The sequence below is a fragment of the Panthera onca genome, chromosome C1 (assembly GCF_046562875.1).
Source record: "Panthera onca isolate mPanOnc1 chromosome C1, mPanOnc1 haplotype 2, whole genome shotgun sequence".
Lineage (NCBI taxonomy): Eukaryota > Metazoa > Chordata > Mammalia > Carnivora > Felidae > Panthera > Panthera onca.
Window position 1 is genome coordinate 159,276,367 of NC_138346.1, and position 24,839 is coordinate 159,301,205.

Sequence of the window (24,839 nt, forward strand, 5' to 3'; positions counted from 1 at the left end):
AGCTCTGCTTGGCTACTTTCTGATCCTGACCTGGACTCTCAGTCCATAGCTCTTTGCTTTTCTGTTTCTTCTGTCTGGAGGGACTATGCCTCATGTGTGTTCCGCTGGCTCTTCTTCCTCCCTTTTTACTTACAGGACTCCTGTTCATTCCTCAGGGCCCAGGTCCTCACCTCTGTGGAACTTTCTGTGATCATTACAGATGATCAGGGTTGTAACTCTGTTTTTCTCCATAACCTGTGGTTTATTTCTGCTCACGCAGCACTTGGCCCATTCCATCACAGCTGTGTCAGTGGTATTTTCCATCTTTCTCCCTAGCTGTGTTTTGAGTTCTCTGTGTCCATCTTTGAATTCCCAGTGCTTAACAATATCTGACACAGGTATTCATTTTTTTTTTTTGTTAGAATAAAATGAATACAAGGTGTGTATGTATAACTTACTTAAGAGACAGTTTGGGATGGCCAAGATCTCTGAAAAAACCCAAAAGAAAAGAAGTAGTAGCCAAGCTGATTGTAAACCACTTGGGACAAAACTGAATGCACACACAGAAAAAATCTGCAATGCCAGACAGCCAGTGCTTTTCTTTTGTTTTTTGTTGTTTTTTTTTTAAAGTGAAAACCTTTTTGGGATTTACGCTTTGTTTTTTGTTTTTTTTCTCTGTGAAAATACATTTTGAAGACAGAAAATTTTCAACTATTTATAAAATAAAAAGTATTTTATAGTCGAGTCGAAGCACGTGAAATTTATTTAGTATAAATCTTTATCACTTTAGATGTTGTGACTAGTACCTTGGAATTACATCCTCAGTATATAATTAGATCATTAACAATTTGTGTTATAGTCTTAAAAATGTAGTATTTATGTCTTTTGAAACACATTTCTGCAATATATAGGACTATGATAACTATTTTACAGGGTTTTTTTTTTTTTTTACTTGTTTTCTTATCTCACTCTGGGTTCTTTTTTATTACACAGAAATCTGTTGGTGAAAAAGGAATTGATGTGATCATTGAAATGTTAGCTAATGTAAATCTTAATAATGATTTGAATCTTCTGTCACGTGGAGGACGAGTAATAGTAAGTATTTTGGTTTCTTTTTACCACTTTGAAGTTTTACCATAATTTAATACTATTTTACAGTAATCTTTAACTATAGACGTGTTATTCTTCATAATAGGTTGTTGGCAGCAGAGGTCCTATTGAAATAAACCCACGGGACACCATGACAAAGGAATCTAGTATAATTGGGGTTGCTCTCTACTCATCAACTAAGGTAGGAAAAGAAGTGATTCTGATCTTGGTAACTTAAACACTGAGACAATTTGCCTAGTCAGACAGACTGAAAGTTTAAGCAGATGTTAAACTTAGTTATCTGACTACATGAGTATGTTAAGTATTAGTCACTATAAGATAACCAGGGTGACAGTGTGATTTATTTTCCAAGTCAAGACACTTTTGAGAGAGAAAAGACATACTATTAGTAATTACTTTAGGACAGTAGGTATTTTGTGAACTGACACTGTCTCAGACAAATTGGGCTTATGGTTATTCTATATAGAACTACTTTTTCTGTAGTTCTGGACAAGTTGACAAAAGCCACATATTTGTAAGAAACCGTTTATGTTCTAACTCTTAGAATCTGAAAATTTCTAGTGCTTCTGAAACTTAGGTCGTATGTTCTTCTACAGACATACCTTTTTCTTTCACTTAGGAGGAATTTAGGCAATATGCAGCGGCCCTTCAAGCTGGAATGGAAATTGGTTGGCTGAAACCTGTAATAGGTTCTCAGTATTCATTGGAGAAGGTGGCCCAGGCTCATGAAAATATCATCCATAGCAGTGGGGCTACTGGGAAAATGATTCTTCTCTTAGAATGATTAAGTCTTTCATGTATTTCTTGTGCAATTAGAAGTTTCCTGCCCCAGTTTTACTTATACTACTTCTGCTAAAATAGTGAGTTTCTTATATCGAAAAACAAGATTTAGCTTTAGAGATCTGGAATAAATTGGAGTACAATTTATTTTATAGTTCACAATATGCTTTATGCCTCCCACCGAGCTCTAATCAAGGAGTCATCATAGTAGGAAGTAGAATGTTAGTAGCCATTTGGCATTGGGTACATTACAGAAATTCCTAGTACTTGATCATTAATTCCATACCTTGGACTAAAGCAAGCTAATTCAAAGTAAGACTGCGTGATTTCCAAGCCTATTTGTGCTTGTAAAGGATCTTCAGTATATGTTCAGCCCAGAACTCTATTGGACTCTGAAGATTTTCTAAACTAAACAAGACCCCTTTTCCAAACTAATCTCATTGGCAAGATAAACAATGTCCACAGAAATTTGTTTTTTAAAAAATAGTTTTCCAATATTTCCCCAAATATTAGAACATTCACTGTGTAAATGGTTGATTACTAATTATCCATATATTCTGTGAAGATAGCAGCCTTATCTTTGTTACAATGTGATAGTAGGTCCATAGTCTCTCCAGATAGATACTTCTTGATGATTTGATTTTCAAAGTAAATTTAGAATTATCTGTGTGATGGGAGTCATATATTTTTCTTTAAATTACTAAACAAATTTGACATATTAAGAGTGGGCGGCTTTTGTTTTCATAGCATGGTAACTTGCAGTGGAAAGAATAGAAATAATATTGTAGAAAAATAAAAACTGTTTATCTATTTCATCTTTATATAATACTTGCCTTACATCACATCTCTTACATAGTTCCTAATGATTAATTCCTAACAGTGTTCTGTGTTGGAAGTCTTTATCTATACTAAATAAATGCCATCAATGTTATGTGCAAGGAAATGAGGTTTGATTGTTATTTTTTTCCTGTTTTTCTTTATATGAGCACAGCCTCCTATATATGTACAAACACACATGCGTATGTATAAAGAGATTTAAGGAATTTTCTCATGCAGCTATGGGGACTGATAAGTCTAAATCTATAGGGTAGGCCAACAGAGTTTCTATATTGCTGAATTCTTTCTCTGGGAAACCTCAGTTTTTGTTCTTAAGACTTTTGACCGATTGCATGCAGCCCATCTGCGTTATGAGGGTAATCTACCTAGAGTCATGTGGTGACTTTTTGTAAGCACATAAATAAAACATGGTGACATTACATTGATACGTAAAACCAATCATCACAAGGGAGTGACATAAGAACACAGATGAAGGGCACTTAATGTAGCATGAGATTTCTAGTTACACATTTAATATTTTTGATGCATTTGTTACCTGCCTCTATCCAGAGTAGCTTTGGCCATAGAAGTACAAAACTTGGGTGCTTCTAAAAGGGGGGGTGGAGGAGTAGCATTTCAATTTTTTCTTAATTTTTTAATGCTTAGTTTTTGAGAGACAGAGTGTGAGCAGGGTAAGAGCAGAGAGAAAAAAAGGGAGACACAGAATCCGAAGCAGGCTCCAGGCTCCGAGCTGTCAGCACAGAGCTTGACACGGGGCTTGAACCCACAGACCGTGAGATAATGACTTGAGCCAAAGTCAGATGTTTAACTGACTGAGCTACCCAGGTGCCCCAAGAGGTAGCGTTTTATAATGTCCTTAGCTCAGCTTTACTCAGGCAAGAAATTCTATGTGCCAAGGGGCTTCCACAATTCATGGTGTAAAGAGCTTTTTTTGTGTGCAAGATAACACTAAAGAATAGCAAAACCTATCAGGTTGCTTTGACCTGGCTCTCTCTGCCTCCTCAACCACGTCTCATAGATGGGAAAACACCTCAGATCAATCCTTAATTCTTTTTCCAACACTACCATTTTTTAGCATGGTGATTTTTTAAAAATACGTCATTTGAAAATTTTCATAGGACAGTTTCACTATAGGGCTTTAGGAATAGCTCATATTTGGGGAACTTCCTATATCCAAGAAGAGAGCCCAGAAATGTTATATCATAAAAAGTGATCTAGATTCACTTTGGTGAGTGAGTCAGACTGTTAGGTGTTGATGAAGACAGTCTATGTATACTCTTTAAGAGTGAGTCTAGGGGCACCTGGATGGCTCAGTTGGTTAAGCTTCTGACTCTTGATTTCGGGTCAGGTCATGGTCTCAAGGTCATAAGATTGAGCCCACGCCTGCTTAAGATTCTCTCTGCCCCTCCCCCACTCACGCACCCACACTCTCCCTTTCTCTCAAAAAAAAAAAGAAAAGTGAACCTAAATCAAATCACAAACCTGCTGTGTGATACAGATGCTTGTTAAACATGTTAAACATGCCAGAGATTGGTAATCCCTGGTTATCCTTTCCCAGCTTCATGCAAAAATTCGCACAAAGATTATAACAGTACTAGAAACTAAAGAAGAAACCCTGTGCCAGAATCCACTGGGAATTTATAGTAACTCCAGTGTCCGTCATTTGATTCATTGACCCAAATTAGCTGGAGAGAAGTTAGTAAAAAGCTCCAACTCAGTCACTGCCTCAAACTCAGGGCACAGGAGCTACACTACCTAGAAAATCAAGTCCCTGCTGCCCAGACATCATCTGAGCTAGCTAGAATTGAGATCTATGCCCACCCCCTCAGTAGTCCCCTGCCCCTTTCTTTCACCTGCATGATAGAAACTACAGATTTCAGTTTGGGGTACACCTGCAGACTCAGGAGTGAGGGGGACTTTGCGCCCCTGAGTGTACAGTCACCACAGAGAAAATCTTGCTAATGGGTGGAGGGTGGAGAATCCCTAGATTGTAACAAATGCTGGAAGGTGTATAACCCTTGGACAGAGAACATTTGTCTGACTTGAGCAATGGCAAATTATCTAAGAATTGGAGCAGAAGATGCTCCTGCATTAGTGCAGCAGGCAGTGGAATTGACTCAAGGTATTTTTGAGGCCACCTCATTCCAGGTATAGATCTGAAAGGAACTGAACTCCCCTATGAACAGACACAAGGACATGTGAAACTAACTGTCTGGTAGTGTTGTTAAAAGCATGGGTTGTGGAGGCAGATGACCTGGCTTTAAATCCTGGCTTTCCTACTGACCAACTGTAGAGTCCTGGGCAAATTAACTAGTCATTCAGTTTCAGTTTCCTCACACATAACACAGGAGTAATATCTACCTTAGCGTTTGTAGAAAGTTAACAAGTTCAAGTCTGTGAAGTACTTAGTGCTCTGTCTTGCATAAAGAAGTGTTTAAACAAATAGTCTTTCATTTTTATTAGGCATAAAGAAGGAGTAAGTTGAAATAGAGGAGGAATGAAAGGGAAGCATCCTGAAATATGAAAAAATAAAATAAAAGCAAACCCCCAAAGCAAATTCCCATACAAGGAATAAATCAGCATAACTGACGCTACTGAACTTCAATGGTCATATGGGTAAATTTGATCACTCTAAAAATGTGGAGAAAGAGATGAGAAAAAAAAAGATATAGCAAACAAAAGAAAGAAAAATACGAGTTTTGAATTATAGTGTGCCACCCCAAAGAAAACAGAAAGATCAAAGTAATATTTTCCTAAACTAACCAAAAGAGCTAAGTTTATTTACTGATAGTTTTTATTAGATCTATGCCAAATTAATAAAAACTACTCGTTTGTTTTTTAAGTGTTTATTCATTTCTGAAAGACAGAGACAGAGCACAAGCAGGGGTGGGGCAGAGAGAGAGGGGGACACAGAATCCGAAGCAGGCTCGAGGCTCTGAGCTGTCAGCACAGAGCCTGACACGGGGCTTGAACTCACGAACCATGAGATCATGACCTGAGCCGAAGTCAGACGCTCAACTGACTGAGCCACCCAGATGCCCTTAAAAACTACTAGTAATAAAATATATCCTTTAAAAATTTTTTTTATTTAAAAAAAATTTTTTTTTAACGTTTATTTATTTTTGAGACAGAGAGAGACCATGAACAGGGGAAGGTCAGAGAGAGGGAGACACAGAATCTGAAACAGGCTCCAGGCTCTGAGCTGTCAGCACAGAGCCCGACGCGGGGCTCGAATTCACGGACCGCGAGAGCATGACCTGAGCCGAAGTCGGCTGCTTAACCGACTGAGCCACCCAGGCGCCCCTATCCTTTAAAATTTTTAGAAGTCACACATACAGATATTAGAAGGGAGCATACAGAAGAATCATTATTTACAGTTATATTATAATAACCCTGGAGAATATAAGAGAATAAATGGAAAGAGTTCAAACTTATGAGTTCAAAAAGGTAGCTAATTGCATAATAAATATACAGAAATTGGGGTGCCTGGGTGGCTCAGTCGGTTAAGCGTCTGACTTCGGCTCAGGTCATGATCTTGCAGTCTGTGAGTTCAAGCCCTGTGTCAGGCTCTGTGCTGACAGCTCAGAGCCTGGAGCCTGTTTCAGATTCTGTGTCTCCCTCTCTCTCTGACCCTCCCCCATTCATACTCTCTCTCTCTCTGTCTCAAAAATAAATAAATGTTAAAAAATTAAAAAAATAATAAAGAAATCTACAAAAATTAATATAAACCTGATCAATCAGAAAATATATTGGAGAAAGATCTATTAGCAATAGAAATACTACTTAAATTTAAAAAGCAGTGAAATATAAGTGACCAAATTTACAAGAAACATACAGGACCCTTAAAAAGAGAACTACAGAACTCCTGGAGGACATAATGGAATACTTAAAGATTTCTTGATCAGATTCATGTACAGATTTTCCTCTTGTACTCTGGAAATTCAACGTAATTCATACCAAAATCTCAATAGGACTTTTTAGAATCTTGAAAAAATGTTTCCAAAGCTTTTTTTGTGGGGAAAAAAAAGTAGGCAGATAGCCAGACACATTAAAAAAATACTTAAAAAGTTGGAACGAGTGCCAGCAGATATGAAAATTTTTTTCCCAAGTTAGAGTTACTAAAATATTAGTCCAAGATCAGTGGAACAAAAGAGAGTCTAGAAATGTTTCTCACTTTTGTGGTTGACAATAGGCTTTGAGATGGTTCAAAAACTTGAATATAATAAATAAAATTATATACAACAAACAGATGGTAGAGTATTTTTTTTATAATCTTGAGAGGTGAACATCCCCTTACACCATTACTCAGAAGCCCAAACTATCAAAGAACAAAATAGGAAAAGTAGAAAAAAATCCATAATAACACATAAAGATGAATCATCTTAAAAAAATTCTATATTAAATGATGAACACCCTCGAAGAGAATGAAAATGAGTGGATAACCCATTCAACAATAGATGCATATGGCAGCAAACCTAGAGAAAGAGTTGTTCACCCTCATTAGTAACTCAAGAAATGGGCACTCATGGACTATGGATGGAAGTATGAAATTGCTTTTGTTCTGGACAGCAGGTAGGTAATGTCCTTAAGTTTAAAATGTGGATCCTCTTTGACCCACTAATTCCACTGCAGGAATTTATTCTAACGAGATAGACATGTCTATAGAGGCATATGTCAAGGTTGTTTTCACTGCAGCATAGCTAATTATAACAAAATATTGGAGACAACCCAGATTTTCATCAGTTAAGTCATTAAAAAGCTAATATATTTGTATAGCACAATACAATGTAGCTATTATAATGATCAGGTAGATCCTTAGCTATTAGCATGGAAAGATAGATGTTCAGGACACAGTATTAGGAATATTAAGTTTAAAGAGCAAATACAAAATATGTATAATTCCAGTTCTATTTCACTGCAGTTAATTATGCATTTCAAGAGATGTCTGTTAGATACTTATCAGAAGGTTCTGATTTAGTGGTGGAGTTATAAAGATTTTCCCCCAACACTTTTATTTTTTCAACATTTTCAAATATTTTTGAACAAAAGTTATTTCTGACAAACCAACAGCTAAATTTTATTTAAGAGAAATTCTTCCTTATATAATAAATATTAGGTTCTAAAGAGTTTAATATAAAAACACCAAAACAAATGACTGAGTTTCAGAGTACAAGTATGTATCTTACCATGAACCATCTGTAATTGTATGCCTGCACATTCAGAATTCGTTTTTATCTGTGTTGGTAATTTATGATTTATTCTTATGACATGCTTGTTAAAAAATTATTGCAGTGCATTTGTGTTAAATTTGCACTAAGTGGATTGTAATGATTTACTTATTTTATTCTTGTTTTTGAGATAATAAGTTGTCCTCAGAAAATAGTCCATTTTGTTTTGAAAAGATAAAATATTCTTCAGATGAGAACTATCTGATCTTGGGAAAGCTTTGTATGTACATTTTTAGTAATGAACTCTCAGATTTAAATTAGGGTTAATAAAAAAAAACAAGAATAACTTAGGCTTATCAATTTGTCTTGGATGTTTATTTTGATTGCAACATCACATTTGAAATCCAATTGTAAGCATCAGTTGTAATCAAAGCATTTTTAGTAGGTGTGACAAATGCATTGTAACAAAATTGTACCCATGTATTATTTGGTGAAATATTATTTTGCTTAGGAATTAACACTGTAATTCTGTTTCACAGTGTATCCATACAATTTGGGTTTTTACATGTCTTGCAGTTTCTTTTATCCTAAAGTAGGTTTGAGTTTATTAGCTGGCTTCACATAGTCTTGTTTATAGACCTATCACTATAGCTTCTAAGTGCTTCTCAGATTATGTTCCTTTTTATGTCTATCAAACTACATTTCCACATAAATGAAAACTCTTAAGTTGCTAGAATTCTTTGCCTCTTTATCGTCAGCCTGCTGGCTAACTAAATGAGGAGCACTGTTTTTCAGTTTTGTTCCACCCAGTGGTAGGCAATTTATCTGGAATTTTTATTTCACAATGAAGAAAACATTAAGCTATTTATACTTACAAGTTTATTTGTATCCTTTGTCTTCATCTCTTTCATTGGAAGTGATGACCATTCTGTTTATTAAGCATTAATTTCTCCATCTTTTCTCTGAATCCTTTTGCTCTGACCTCTTCATGAACCTTGCTCTGTCGAATATTCCTGAATCCTGTTGCTTCATCATCTCCCTAAGTATATAAACACCCCAGGTTCTTTCCTATCCTGACTTCCAGAACAACATTCTCCTGATACCCTTGGTTTCTTTGCAGTTTCCTTTGTAAACATCTCTTCTTCCATTCACCTTTTAAATGTTGGCATGCTTTACTTTGAGACTTTTTTTCTCTGTACGTTCCTCTTGACTTGCATCAGAGCCCAGGCATCAGTATCACCTTTGTGCACTCAAACCTTTATCTCTAGCCTCTTCTAAGATCCATAGGATGAACCATCCACTGGACAGTGCTTGGATGTTCCACAGACATCTCAAAATCAATATGTCCAGAATTGGATTCTTCCCAATCTCAAACCTGTTCCTCTTCTTGCATGTCCTAACTCAGTGAATGAAGACAGCTTGTACCTGGCTACCCAAGTCTAGCAGTCATTTCCAATTCTTCCCCCTCCTTTGTCCTCAGTACTGCATCCTATGGGCCAGGAACCTGAATGGCTTCCATTCTTTGTACCTACAGAACCTGGTCTTAGCTCTCGTTGCTTCCTGCTTGACTTTCTATCATGGCGTTCTCACTGGCTGCTTGGCCTTTATTCTGGCCCTACTTTGAATCCATTGGCCACACAGTACTAGAGTGATCTTTGTGAAATGTCTCATTAAAATCCTTTAATGTTGTTTCAGGAAAAACAAAACAAAACAAAAAAACAAACAAAAAACCTCTTTACCTTCTCACAAATGGCACTCCCTCTTTAGCCTCTACCCTCACTATCTCTCCATCCTACCAATCTGCTTGTCCTTCCTTAAATGCATCATACTCTTTTGTATCTCTCTTCTGACATGCTTTCTTCCATGTCTCCACCTATGTAAATCTTATTCATCCTTCAAAACTCCTCCAACATGACTGTTCTGAGCACCTCCTTTCCACCTTGCTGGTGAAGGAGGGATTCCTCCACCCGAAATAGTGTGAGAAGGCCAAACACGCAACACCCAACACTGGCCAGGTGAGGTTGGCAACAGTTACTTGTCATATACACCCACAGCCCAGGGGAAACGGCACTGAATGCCAGAGAGGGTCACATGGGTAGTTGTACTTGGGAGCCAAATGAATCAAAAGGCACTTTGGGAGGTCGGCTTTGTAGTAACAAGAGGGTAGGGTACCCCCTGGCTCCCACTGGGGAATGTGATGGGTTTGAAGAGTTTTACAGGCTGGCAGAGAGGTCCAGCTCATTTTGCTGAGGACAGGACGGGTCACAACCAGCCCAGCTGACAGAGGAACAAGGGTGGGGAGCCTTTCCCACCAGGTCAGGGACATTTCTGGCAAGAGTAGGGGAACTCACAGCTAAGCCTTCAGGGCCCTGTGAGTCTCAAAGATGTGAAGGCAGCACATGGAATCTGAAGCCCTACTAAATACGATAGCATTCTGCAGACAATCTTCCTTGACCACCCCTAATCCGAGTTAAGCACCCTTCCACTCTGTTCCTGAAATAAACCTGAACACTTGCCACCCTGCCTAGGGTAGTCATTTCTTTTTGGAAGAAGGTGAGTACACACACACACACACACACACACACACATACACAGATGCCTCATATAAACATGGTAACAAAAAAGCACACCTTACACCATTGCAGTTTACTATTGATGTGTCTGCTTTCCTGACGAGAATGGCATATATTTCTTGAGTGAAGGGACTCTGTCTTTTATTTCCTAAATCTGTCTCTGTACCTCACTGGTAAGCAAACATTTATTGAATAAGTTAATAAATATTTATTATGCACTGATTTGTGGAATGTGCCTTAACTTCTGCATGAAATTATGTTCATAATGCATTTTTCAGATGTAAATTCCAAACACTATGGTTTGACCAAGGAATGGGGAATTTGCAGCCAGTGGGATCCTAGCACTGTGCCTGTTTTTCCTAGAGGCATGTCAGAGGCTGACTGGAGGACAGGGGTACACAGAAGAAAAGCAGCAGCCATAGGACCAGGGAAAGAGCCATGATCTAGACAGCTCTGGATCCCCTAGAAATACTTGGGGAAGATTTTTCAGGGAGCTGGATGCCCTAGGCCAGACACTGGACTCACTTGAAATAATAGGATTTGTGTTATTACTATTATTGTGACCTCACTTCCAGCCCCTGGGGTGGCGAGGACTGGGAAGATTTAATTTAACACACCTTTCTAAAGTGACTAGACAGTGAAGAAATCAGTTTCCAAAGCAGAGGTAGTTTAAAGTCCTTTAAAACATTTTTAAATATACCTGTTCTTTGCATTCAGTCCTTCCACTCATTTGATCCCTCATTGCTCTTCAGTGGGTTAGCCATAACCAGCCCTCGCATTCCACCAGGCCTAGGTGGTGACTGGAATACCCTCAACTAGTACGGACACCATCCATCTACAGAATCACTCAATGAAACCTAGCCCTGCATCAAACCTGTAGTCAACCTCCAGTTTCCAGTCTTCCTTTCACCATGTCATCTGCCCACTGAGGCTCTAGCCAATCAAATGAAACATGTGCCGCTGAGCTGCCCCCTCTCACTTGCCCTTCAAACCCAGAACTTTCCCGCCTGTACTCCTGTTCATGCCATTTATGTCCCGTTATTGCCCTTTCTCCATATATATTCAGGAATTAAGCATTTGATTAATCACAAGATGATCTCACTATATCCCTGTGTGCAGTGTTTGGAAGATGAGCAAGGCATTTTTCCCTCTGGACGGTAGATAGAATGTGGGAGCAGCTACTAATCAGATATCACTGAAACTTAACGAAAGCAAATTGCTGTAAACCACAAGCTAGGGAAGAGCATGGAATAGCTGAAGCTCAGTAGGATAAGCAGTTGCTAATCAGGAGGAGTGAATGTTTTTATCTTTTGATTTAACTTTTTTGCACTAGAACTTAAGTTTCTTGAGGTGAGGAATAAAACCTAATAGCGCTGTAGAGGGCAGGCATTCAAGTGTTTGGGGAGTGAAGGATTATAATGGCCAGTTAGGTTTTTCCTACCTGCAAGCTTTGCTATATCAAGTTGTATTTATAGCTCCACTTATATTTATTATGAATATATGTTTTTAAGGCTTTTTGTTTTGTTTCTTCCATAAAGACAACTTTTTTCTTTCTTTACCTGTCTATTTTGGGTATGCCTTACATAGATTAAGAGAAAACAAGGATTTGGAAAGCAGAGTATGCCTCTTATTACAATTTCTTTTTACATAACCTGTTTTTTTTAATTTTTAACGTTTATTTATTTCTGAGAGACAGAGAGCACGAGCTGGGGAGGGGCGGAGAGAGTCGGAGACACAGAATCCGAAGTAGGCCCCAGGCTCTGAGCTGTCAGCACAGAGCCCAACACAGGGCTTGAACTCACAGAGTGTGAGATCATGACCTGAGCTGAAGTCAGTCGCTTAATCAACTGAGCCACCCAGGGGCCCCTTTTTATATAACCTTTTTGAACTAGATTCAGGTAACTGCCTAGCTCTCCTATCAGAGGAGAAGGGGGCTCTGCACCATAAACACGCAAAAGAGAATTTTAGAAAATAAAATATTGTAAATTGATCCATTACGATTTTTCAGTTTTCTCAAGTACATTGCAAAGTAGGAAGAAAAGACAGGATGAGGGCAATGTGGTACTCTAACAACCAGACCATAATAACCTTAGTTAGGTTTAGTGTACTCTATATTTTTTCTCTGGACAGGTACAAAGGAGGTTCAAGTGGACAGATGGATCTTTTGCTCCCAGTAATCCTGGTCAGTGTTTATCTAAACTCTCTGAAGCATATGAAGCCTCAGGTATGCAACATAACCCTGCACAACCACAAACAAGGGAGAGGCACATCTCCCAGAAACAATACTTGGTTATCAAGTATTATTACAAATAATGCTATATCTCAAGTATTACACACACACACACACACACACACACACACACACACACACGATGTATATTACATATATATTTAATTTGAAGTTGAAACTGTATTGCAATTTACATATATATATATATATATATATATGCACACACACATATAACACACATATATATACATATATATATTTAATTTGAAGTTTAAACTGTATTATGGTTTACATACCACAGAGGTATGTAAACATGTTGGTACATTAACTGTAAATTGCAGATTTAACACTTGGATCAAGTATGAAAAATTTGGCTTTGTATACTGTCAAAGCTCAGCTCTGGGTACCTGCCATCTTGCTTCAAAGAAAATCTCACTCTGGATGGTTAAGAGGAAAAAAATGGAATTTTGAAGAAAATAAAAGTAAAACCGATGAATTAAAACATTCATTTTCCTTTATTATTTTACTTGAATGAAACAAGCATCCAGACGTCATAACCTTACTTAATTTTAGCTTGAAAAACCTGTAACTGTCTAATTTTTAAACTTCTATTCTAAATACAGAAAGTATATAACACAGGTAAGTATTAATTTTTAGATGTCAATTCAACTTAGTAGGAAAAAAGCAATTGATGTGCTTCAGTAATAACTTCCATTTGTTTTTAACTTGTTTTATTAAGGCTTGCAATTCTATTTAATTGGCATGTAATTTAATTGCCACATAAGTTATTTAATTATATGCTATAAATGGAAAATGTTGTTTATAGGCAATCATATCTCTTTTGTTAAAATCTGGAATACTGGATCTTCCTCAGTCTTGTGTTTATATTATTCTTTCCTGCTGATTATTTGCATTGCATGATTGAGTTATATCACATATTAAATTGATTTTGCTATTGTTTGTAATGGGATGTGTATGTGTGTGTTTGTGTTTTTTATATTTCAGTAATTCAGAGAGCCAAAATTTAACCTTCTGTATTAATGAAAACAAAGGTCCAGAAGTTTCTTTATGGAAAGTACAATGTTGTGATACTTCACACAGGCTGTCCATCCAGCTCAGCGTGCTCTCCCCTCCACCCTGCCCAATTCTGGCCCATTACTTTGAAGGTTTACCTTAGGTGTTACTTCTGCTTGGAAGGCTGTTCTGAGCTCACTCATAGGTTAGATGGTTCTTCTCTGAGTTTCTTTAGCAGAATAACTATAATACAGAGTTAGACCTAGACCTGGTCTAGTCTTGAGATTTTCCCTGTTCTTTTCGAGTTTTTGTCGCTTTGTCTTTCTTTCCCACTCAGAGAGTCCCCTTTAATGTTTCTTGCAGGGCTGGTTTAGTTACACCTAGCCTAGGCTTTTTTTTTTTTTCATGTTTATTTATTTATTTTGAGAGAGAGAGAGAGATAGAGAGCAAGCAGGGGAGTGGCAGAGAGAGAGAGTGGGAGAAAGAGAATCCCAAGCAGGCTCTGCACTGTCAGTGTAGAGCGCCATACAGGGCTTGCACATAAACCTTGAGATCATGACCTGAGCCAAAACCAAGAATCGGATGCTTAACCCGACTGAGCCACTTAGGCCCCCAGACCTGGTCTAGTCTTAATCTTTCACTAGTGTGGCAACCTTGGGCCTTGGTAAGCCTCAAACTTCATGGTTGTAAATCGGGGATAATGGTTACTGGCTGTTCTAAAAAATATAATAGATACATCTTTCTATGCCTTTGCACAATGCTTGGCACATAAAAAGCCTGTGAAGAAACTGCGCTCTCTTCTATTAAGTACTCAATAAGTACATGTTGAATGAACAGGTGGATTACAGCTATCTGTTTCTTTTTCCAGCTTTATTGAAGTATAATTGACTACAATTATCAACTGACTTGTCCGACCCCCACTGCTCTGTTTATCCAGGGATCCATGGGTGGTCTTTTGTCTCATAAAAGCTAGAGAATAGTACCTGCCACAGAGTAAGTGGTTGGTAAATTGATTGAAAACCTCTAGCTTGCCCATCTAACTAAAAACTTAATAAATATTTCAAACAAACATCATCCATTTGACAAATATTTGTTAAGCACCTACTCTGAACCAGACATTGTTCTATGCCCTGATTAAACGTCGGTGACAGTCTGTGGTTTTATAACATTTGAATTTTAGTGGAGAGAGGCAATGATACACAAATAGATTAATTACGTAGAACGTGGAGTGGTGATAAGAGCTATACAGAGAAATAAAGCAGAGTAAGGGGCAAGAGAATGTTGAGAGCAGGTGCTATTTTATGTAGTGTGGTCAGGGAAACCTTCCTATGAAGGTGATCTTTGAACAGAGGACCTAAAGGAAATGAGAGACTGAGTCATGCAAGTAGATATCTGAACAGAGCTTTCCAGACAGAAGGAATAGTGAGTGCAAAAACCCTGAGGAAGGAGCATCTCTGTAGTGTTTCAGGATGATGAAGGTGCCCTGACCCGGGTGGAATGAGGGAGTGGGAGAGTAACAGAAGATGACATCAGTGAGGTAACAGGGAGCCTTGCACATCAGTGGAAATATTTAGATTTTAAATGTGAGTTCGATGGATAAATGTATCCATTAGCATTTGGATACAGAAGTAAAAGCACTCTGGTATGTAAAGCAGGACGTGGTTTATACAGGGAATAAGTGCACGCCCTTGTCTGATACTCAGTGGACACGATATATTCCTTAGATTTATTTTGACGGCAAGGGAAATCATAGCCTCTCTCGCATTGTATTTAATTTCAATTTATAATTATAGCTGTTCATCTAAAAATTTCAAACCTTCCTCTGAAAACACATTATAGTGATCCAAATTTCCCAAGGCCCTGGGTGTGTTGTTTTTTTATGGGAGTATTTAAGCACTGTTGATACAAATTGGTGTCTCTGGGCCCTTGTTTCCAAATTGCATTCATTAAATGTTTTCAGGTGCGATCAATATTTTTTTGAAAGTCTCCAAATTTAGTTTGTAAAATTGCATGCTTGGATTGTGGAGCAATTATGCTCTCATGTGATGAGAAATATTTTTAACTCTTTCCTAAGACCACATACAAAGAGAAGTAAGACGTCTACATTCATAGGAGGGGCTTTCCTCTCTTTGTTTAAGGAAAAGAAATGTTCCTTTTACTTGGGGCATGAGATATAATCCTTCTTTTTTCTCAGAGCCCACGTTTAAACGTGTTCTAATACCGGCTGCCACTCTTTCCTAAAACACTTTCTACTGCACCCGTTCCCTGCGCAGTTCAGGTTCTCATCGCTTTGAACAGCTTCCTATTTTACAAGGACTTGAGTCCTCCTCCCTTCCCTCCACCCTGGAGCCAGGCTGATTTTAGTAGTGGAAAAATCTGACCGAATCACTGTCACGGTTACATCTTCCAGTGGGTCCCTGAAGCCTTGATCGTGAAACCCACACTTCTTAAACTAAGCTTCCAAAGCTCTTCTGAGTTGAGGCTCTCTCTGTGCTTTAGCCCCATCTCTCTCCATGCTCTGTCTTCTCCAGGCACCTGAAATAAGTTCTGGTCAGTAAACCCGCATTCTCAGCCTCTCAGCCTTGCCCACGTGCTGTCCCCTTAGTTTCCAGTGTGTGGCACTTTCCTCACTATATACCCACCTCCTACCTCGTTGCTTCACAAAAATGGCTCATCCTTCAAGACTTAAGCAGCACCACCTCTGTGAGGCTGTCCTTGATCCATAAGGACTGGCTGGCCCTGTGGGCCCCTGTAGCATCTTATGAAACACCCAACCTAACTAGACTGCCAACATACTTGATTGTCATCTCTGTAGGTAGGAGTGTAGATAAGAGATATTTCTTCCCCAAGAGGTGGTTAGACTGTTGAATGTGTCAGTATCTCTGGTAACTTGCAGGAGAGCCTGAGATATGCTGGGTGTTCACAAAAGATGGGTTTGCTGGAATAAAAGCTATCCGGGAGGACCCTTGTCAGAATTAGTTTTTGCTGCTGTTGACAAATGCAGTTTGTTCCTCACCAGAAGGTGTCACACTAACTCTACGTTTTCAGCACAGTTTTTGGCTTTCCAGCTTTGCTCTAACATATTAATTGGGTTGTTATGGGAAGGAGATGATAATTTAGGCAGTGTTTACAGAATAAAACTGATTTAACCTTCAGTTTTTCTGCGAACATTTTTCCCCCAAACCTAGCGTTCCAACTGAAATTGCCAAAGTAAAAAGGAAGACTTCAAATTTAAAAAATGATTAGAGTGAGATAAAAATTCAAGATAGGGCATCAAGTGAAGAACACAGGAAAAATGTGAAGCACAAAATCAACACCTCGGAATGGTAATGGCCCAGTAATAGCTATAGCTACACAAGTGTTTCTTTCCATCTCAAGCAAAACGCAAATTGTGTTTGGTATTTGAGCAAAAGTGCTGAAAGGAAAAACAAGGGCTGGAATGAAATGTGCCTTGTTTGTAGAGTTTCTTTAACTTTGAAGAGCTCAAGATCCTGTGTAAAGAACTCTTAATCATGGATCCGTGAACATCATACTTGTAACACTTTTACAAACAGAACCAGAGGAAACTGAGAAGCAAACAAAAGGAAATGTGATGGCACCTGGGGGGCTCAGTCGGTTAAGCCTTTGACTTCAGCTCAGGTCATGATCTCATGGTCCATGAGTTCGAGCCCCGTGTCCTGCTCTGTGCTGACAGCTTGGAGCCTGGAGCCTGCTTTGGATTCTGTGTCTCCCTCTCTCTCTTTGCCCTCCCCTACTCCTGCTCTGTCTCTCTCTCTCTCTCTCTCTCTCATAAATAAACATTTAAAAATTAAAAAAAAAAAAAGAAAGAAAAGGAAATGTGAGGAAATAAATGATAACATGATCCTTGAAGATATGAAGACATAAGTGAGGAAGAATTTTTTTTAAATAAAAAAAAAAAGCGGCCAGGTACAATCACTGAGTACTTGCAGCTCAGAGCAATAAAGAGATAGTTCTTGGAATTAGAAGATCCGGGTTATGGACTCTAAAATGTACTAGCTGTGTGCCCTAGGGCCAATAGATCTGACCTTGCATCATCCGTGTTTCCAAACAAAAAATAAAGTGTTACCTCCAGTGTCACAAGTGTCAAGTAAGATAATGCATGTAAACATAAATCATGCTCTTTAAAATGCTACATTAACATAAAGTAGTCTTACAGGAGAAAAGTGAAGGCAACATTTTTTTTTTTTTTTTTTTGAGCATTTCCTGCAGCAGGTAAGTGCTGGGCACTTCACATAAAAACACCTTCAATTTCTTCCAGTTGGGTGAGATTCTCTCCCAATCAATGAACTGCAGCCACTGCCCTCCTCTTTCCCATATCCCCTTTCTTCCTTGGCCCTATCACCATGTTCCAGTAAATATCCCTTACATATAGAAAGTATGGATATTTCTAGCCGTCCCTAAACTTTGAAGGATCTTCACCAGGGGTGAGCTTTATCGCAACTTGTAGTTTTCAGCTTCCAGGTGCCTTGGGGTAGTGGTCAGTTAGAATTAGTGCTTCTGGGGAACCTCTGGATGTGTTTGCTAACAAATTCCTCATGGAAGCTTTTTTTGAAGGAAAAAGACGTAAAGGAATCTGCCATCAGATCAAGAATACATAGACCTTTTAGACCTCATGGGGTGAATAGATGAGACTGTTTTTCCCTGAAAAGGTTCCTTCTATTACAGGGTGAAACCAGTTGTTGTTGTTGTTTTTTGGTTTTTGTTTTAACATTTATTCATTTTTGAGAGACAGAGAGTGAGCTGGGGAGGGGCACAGAGAGAGAAGGAGACCCAGAATCTGAAGCAGGCTCCAGGCTCCGAGCTGTCAACACAGAGCCCGACACAGGGCTCGAACCCGTGAACCGTGAGATCATGACCTGGGAAGATGACACTTTGAGACAGCAGGAATAACCTAGCCCTGGATGTGCTCTCAATCAATGTTTACGAAATAAATTAAGATTAGTTCCTATAGCTGACAATATTAGCAATCCATATTTCTAAGGTTATTGTTATCAATACATGAACAGAATTATAACTTGTTTAGTAGTTTGTGATTTCCATTCCAGGAATGATTGGATTTGGACAAGCAAAATATGTTTTCTTGCACATTCATAATTTTGGATGCACTGGGATCAAGGGGGTTATTATTCTAATGAACCTCATGTGGGCTGGGTGAAGAAGTAGCCAAAAATAATATAGTGAAAGTAAGGAAATTCCAAGATCTTACTCGGGTTAAGGTGTAGAAAGCAAACCGTGCAGCAGTGTGTGTCCTCAATGCAATCCTTCTATTTATCCTTAGCTTTTATAGAGATTATATTTGAGGTATTTGCTGCCAAAAGAAACCAAATAATGCAGGAAATTAAATTTTCATCCTAAAAACATTGTAGAAGTTTGGATTGGTATCACACACTGTTAGAATATTAGCAATCTATGCAATGGATCATAATTTCTATAGATTTTTTTGCGTACTTCTGCAGAATTTCATTATTTCCAAGACTGTTGAGCTGAAACTATTGCCAGTTAGTAAAAAGGGCAAATATTATGTCAGCTGATAGTTAGTAGATCTATTCCTTGATTAGTTTACCAGTGTTGCCATTTGATGTTTTCTGCAGAGTGGAATTAATGTTGTTCCAGGAGGTAATGGTAATGAACTTAAACTTCACATCCATAGTGGAGACTAGGCAGCAGGGCAGTCTTGCACTTTGGTCTTTATCTGTAATCAGATGCTTTAGCACCAAAAATCCTGTCTGTCAAGCTCCCCCCAAATAAGCTGGATTTATTAATACAGGTTGTTACTTCTTGTTCCAATAATGAGCTGCACCACTGGTGGCTGCTCGGAGAACCACAGAGAAGCAGAGGACCTGTCACTAGACAGCGGACTACATAGGCAATGGGAATTGGATATGGCTTTTAACTCCACGCCATTGATGGTAGGTTTTGGTTGCTCGCCTAATTTGCCTGGGGCAACTAAAAACATCACCTTAGCTTTATTCAGGCTAATTGTCGTCCTGTATGGTGGTGCCAAACTTGAGAAATGATTGACGACTGGATATACGTCCTCAGGTATGTGACCTTCCAGCTCATACTCATTAGCACTCAGTCACTCAGGGTGGCCTGCCCCACAGACATTAGTGGAGGCCAGCCATCTGATGAGACCGAAGAGCTCCGGGGAGGAGCGGCAGCACTTTCTCACCCAGGTGTTCACAATGCTTGTTGCATCACTGACCAGCCCCGTATAGGAAAAGCTGGATGGCTTAGGGCCTCTCGATGACCTTGTTTGACACCCATTTGTGTGCAGGGGTGGTTCAGACCGGATGCCATCTGGCCTGATTTGGCCAGCCGTTTCATCATGCGGCTGTTCTCCACGTTGATGGATTTCCCTGAATAGCAGAGTGTGTCAGGCATTAGCTAAGTAAAACACAGTGCACAAACCCTGATGCCGCTCATCACATTTCTTCTCAATCTAGAAAATTATAAAGACTGCCTGTCTGTGACTTGCCTATAATTTTAGGAAACACACATGATTATAAAATACATTGCTATAATATCTATATATTACATCCATCACCTTTACAATCTATCTCAAACTCCGTTCTTTGTCCATTTATTCCTTTTAAACACATTCCCCCACACAGGGAAACCATCATTCTGTGCTGTCACTTTTTTGGTGCTTCTAGCGCTCTGCAGTTTAACCAAACTTCTACCAAAACTCAAATTTACATGAACAAGCTGTTGGAGCTTCCATCTAAAAACAGGGCTGAGTTGCCTGGGTGGCTCAGTCAATTAAGCATCCGACTTCAGCTCACGTCCTTGGGTTCGAGCCCCGCGTCAGGCTCTGTGCTGACAGCTCAGATCCTGGAGCCCATTTCAGATTCCGTGTCTCTGTCTCTCTCTGCCCCACTCCTGCTCACACTGTCTCTGTCTTCTTCAAAAATAAATAAACATGAAAAAAATAAATAAACACAGGACTGCTGTCAGATGCACCGTGTACTGAAGGATTATACCTTAATCAGGGAGAGAGGAAATTATACAGCAAAGAAGACTTTCCCTCCAGTGTGAGGGGAACAAAATCCGAGGAACGAAAGCATTCATGAGGTCTTCTGGTGGCCTCCCCATGTCTGTCCTTGCTGAACTTCTTAGATCTCTGCTCCTTCATAAGAATGCCTCTCTCTTTAAAAATGATTTTTCTCGGGGCGCCTGGGTGGCTCAGTCGGTTAAGTGGCCGACTTCGGCTCAGGTCATGATCTCGAGGTCTGTGAGTTCGAGCCCCGCGTCGGGCTCTGTGCTGACAGCTCAGAGCCTGGAGCCTGTTTCGGATTCTGTGTCTTCTTCTCTCTGACCCTCCCCCGTTCATGTTCTGTCTCTCTCTGTCTCAAAAATAAATAAACGTTAAAAAAAATTAAAAAAAAAAAAAGAACTAGAGAAAATATATTTAAAAATAAAAAAAAATAAAAATGATTTTTCTCTTAAGGTGCCTGGATGGCTTTGGTTGCTTAAGCATCTGACTCTCTGTTTCAGCTCAGGTCATGATCTCACGGTTCCTGGGTTCAAGCCCCGCATCAGGCTCTTGGGATCCCTGCTTGGGATTCTCTGTGTCTCCCTCTCTCTCTCTGCCTCTCCCTTGCTCATGGCTCTCTCTGTCTCTCAAAATAAATAAACTTTTTTTTAAAATAATTTTCTCTTTGCCCTGAGAATTTTTGTTTACCCTTTGGGGAAAAATCTCCTCCCTTCTACAGGGAGTTCTACAGGGGCTGGAGTTGCCTGAGGATCCAGTGGCCTTCCCAGGTCTGTTACACAGGAGCTCGAGCAGCACAGGGCAGGGCATCCTCTTACCCTTCAAACCCTGCTGAGCAATCTCATGGGGGGCAGAAACTTTCATCCAGCCTCCCTTAGATCTTCCCACCAACAGTGTTGTCTGTACTTTATCTTCAGTTGCCCGGTAGCTACGTGGTAATTCGCATGGAGATGTAAGTGCATGCATGGGCTTCCCATCACTTTTCTGGGAAGGATCAGCCTTCCTGCAGCCATAAACTGGAAGCCAGTGAACAGATTTCTCACAACAAGTAATTTTTGTGCAGCCTGATAATGTTCTCAAAATTAGAAAAATTCACCAAAAAAAAGCTTTTTTAGCTTTTCTGGAAAAATAAGATGTGGCAATTTTAGAAAGCATTCTAGAAGGCAACGAGCAGCTGAGCCCAAGGGCAGTTGCCTTATAAAACCGGCCTTTAATTTAAGACTGGCCATGCAGCCTCATCTGTACAGGCTTGTCACTCCCTGGCATCTTACATTTTTCTTCCTCCCTTTTGAGTTTTTGACTCCTGGTTTAAAACCATAAGGTGGAAGAAAAACATTCAAGATTGAACATCTCTCTCACAGTGGAGTTGGCAGAACTCGTTAATACACAGAGCAGTGTTATGTTCTTTATTTCTACTCTCACACCCTTTTATAAATTATTTTAATGTTTATTTATTTTTGAGAGATAGAGAAAGACAGAGCGTGAGTTGGGGGGGGGGGCAGAGAGAGAGGGAGACACAGAATCCAAAGCAGGCTCCACGCTGTCAGCACGGAGCTGGATGCGGGGCTTGAACCCACAAACCAGGAGATCATGACCTGAGCCAAAGTCATACACTTAACCAACTGAGCCACCCAGGCACCCCTCTCCCTCTTAAAATTGTGATTCTTGGATCATGAAGTAATAAAAAATAAAACAGGTCTGTTACTGTACCATCTACTCTCTGGCTATTTGCTTAACTACATAAGACCTGATAGGAGATTTGAAATGGTCACATATCAAGTTGGATCAGGTACCTTATATAAGGCCTCAGCCTCCTTCAGGGGGAAGGTGAAGGAGTTTCCTTCTTTCTGAGCTGGTGGAGGTTCATAGCGAACTGTCACAGTCTCTATACCATCACAGAGATAGAGTTTCCTAGAAGAAGCCTTTTAATCCATTTAGTTCAGTATAACTCTATGTGAAAATCTCCTCTAGGACATTTGATTCCCCTTGATCATTTCTCAGAATAAGGAACTATTTATTATCAAACACTTCCCATTCCGTTTTTGGATACATTTCTGTATAACAGAGGTGTGCTCTTACTTAGGGTTGTTGCAATACAGTTTCTAATTGGTGCTTGGCTCTAGAAAATTCTTTCTTTTACTGAGCCAAAAATCATCTTACGATTTCTAATTATCTCCCATGAAACTTCTCAAGTCTCTTCTCTCTTCTCCATCAAACCCTTTCAAATATTTGATGGCATTGATACTTTCCATAGTCCTATCATGTTTAATTTAGACATCACAAGTTATTTCAATGGTTTCTTCTATAAAATGATTTCCAAGGTATTCCCCATTTTAATTAACATATTTTATCATTGCATTTTAATTTTTTATTTGTTTTACCTTCTGCAGATATTTAAGTTTATTTTTTTTAATGTTTCAAGTTTTTATTTATGTTCTAGTTAGTTAATATATAGTGTGATATTAGTTTCAGGAGTAGAATTTAGTGATTTATCGCTTACATATAATCCCCAGTGCTCATGCCAATAAGTGCGCTCCTTAATACCCATTACCCATTTAACCCATCCCCAACAGCAACCCTCAATTTGTTCTCTGTAGTTAAGAGTCTCGCCCTCTCTGTTTTTATCTTATTTTTGCTTCCCTTCCCTTATGTTCATCTGTTTTGTTTCTTAAATTTCACATATGAGTGAAATCATATGGTATTTATCTTTCTCTGACTGACTTATTTTGCTTAGCATAGTACACTCTAGTTCCATCCGTGTTGTTGTGCAAATGGCAAGATTTCACTCTTTGTTAAGGCTGAGTAACAAAGCCATAACATATGCCTCATCTTCTTCATTCATTCATCAGTCAATGGACATTTGGGCTCTTTCTGTACTTGGGCTATTGTCGATAGTGCTGCTGTAAACAGTGGGGTGCCTGTGCCCCTTTGAACCAGCATTCCTGTATCTTTTGGATAAATATCTAGTAGTGCAATTGTTGGGTCATAGGGTAGCTCTATTTTTAACTTTTTGAGGAACATCCATACTGTTTTCCAGATCATCTACACCAGCTTGCATTCCCACCAACAGTGTAAGAGAGTTCCCCTTTCTCTGCATCCTCACCAACATCTGTTGTTTTCTGATAATTGCATTTTTAAGTATCACGCTTTTATTTTGAAATGGTGACTGTAATACCCAGGAGTAAGTGAAACAGGCTTTTTCTATCTAAGCTTCAGGAGAGGCTCCATAATAAGCAGAGAATAAAACAATAGATGTCAGTAAGGCCGCCAAGTTGCATAAATGCAGGGGGCACCATTCACATCATGGTCTGTGTACCATGGAGTATACCCTGGAGTATACATGTGTACCAGCAGTATACCCTGGAGTTCTGCATGACCCTGTGTGACCCTGCATGAAATTCCCAGATGCTTCCAGAGAGAAGTGCTGGACACACGTGTAGTGTATGTATTAGTCCTTCACTTACTACCAGGGTATAAGGAAGAAAATTCATTGTAAGAAGGAACAAGCTGGTGATGAGGATTTCATTGGAGAGAGCTATAAGTGTGTTGATTTCTCCCTGTTCCTACACCTACCTACCATGGATGAGAGGGAATGCTTTCCCCTTACCTTGAGCCAAATGAGAAAGGATTTCAGAGCACAACTCAGAGAGCTTTGGCCTTGCCTCTGAATTTGAAAAATGCAGTGAATGATACACATCTTGAGCTATGCCTCATGGAAGCTCACTGTTCCAGATGTGATCATATCAAGGCAAAATATAGAAGAACTTGCATATCTGAGAATGTAAACCAGTATCGTATTGATCTTTAGTTTTAAGATTATATTGATCTCAAAATTGCCTTATGTGGAGTTTCCAAGCAACCTTCCAGGTATTTCTCATACCGACTGTTAGATATCTTCTCAGTTAGATATCTTGATATTTTCTATGAGCACATAATTTTTTGCAGTTAAATCAGAACCAGCTTCCTACAGAGACAGATCATTCAATGTGGATTTAGAATTCCTTGGTTTGTATCTCATTGTCTTCTTTGTTGGTTGACCCATTAATCTCCTTGAACCTCAGTTATCTCATCTGTGGCATGAGAATAATGGTACCTCACCTCCCCCACCCTCAGAATTCTGAGAATTTGATGAG

General features: G+C 39.2%; 1 protein-coding gene across 4 annotated transcripts in view; it reads left to right on the forward strand.

Annotated features, from left to right (window-relative positions):
- The window catches only part of CRYZ (crystallin zeta), a 36,293-nt gene extending 22,727 nt beyond the window's left edge, over nt 1–13,566 (forward strand). For 2 of the 4 annotated variants that reach the window (XM_060622029.3, XM_078451783.2), the window contains exons 5-8: nt 973–1,074; nt 1,175–1,270; nt 12,578–12,671; nt 13,019–13,566. In XM_060622029.3, the coding sequence (XP_060478012.3) occupies nt 973–1,074; nt 1,175–1,270; nt 12,578–12,671; nt 13,019–13,212 (486 nt within the window). In that variant the 3' untranslated portion in view covers nt 13,213–13,566. Of the gene's footprint in view, nt 1–972; nt 1,075–1,174; nt 1,271–1,708; nt 2,647–12,577; nt 12,672–13,018 lie in introns of those variants that run through there. The other 2 variants (XM_060622027.3, XM_078451782.2) reach the window with 1 other exon arrangement.
- Nucleotides 13,567–24,839: the final 11,273 nt, after the last annotated feature.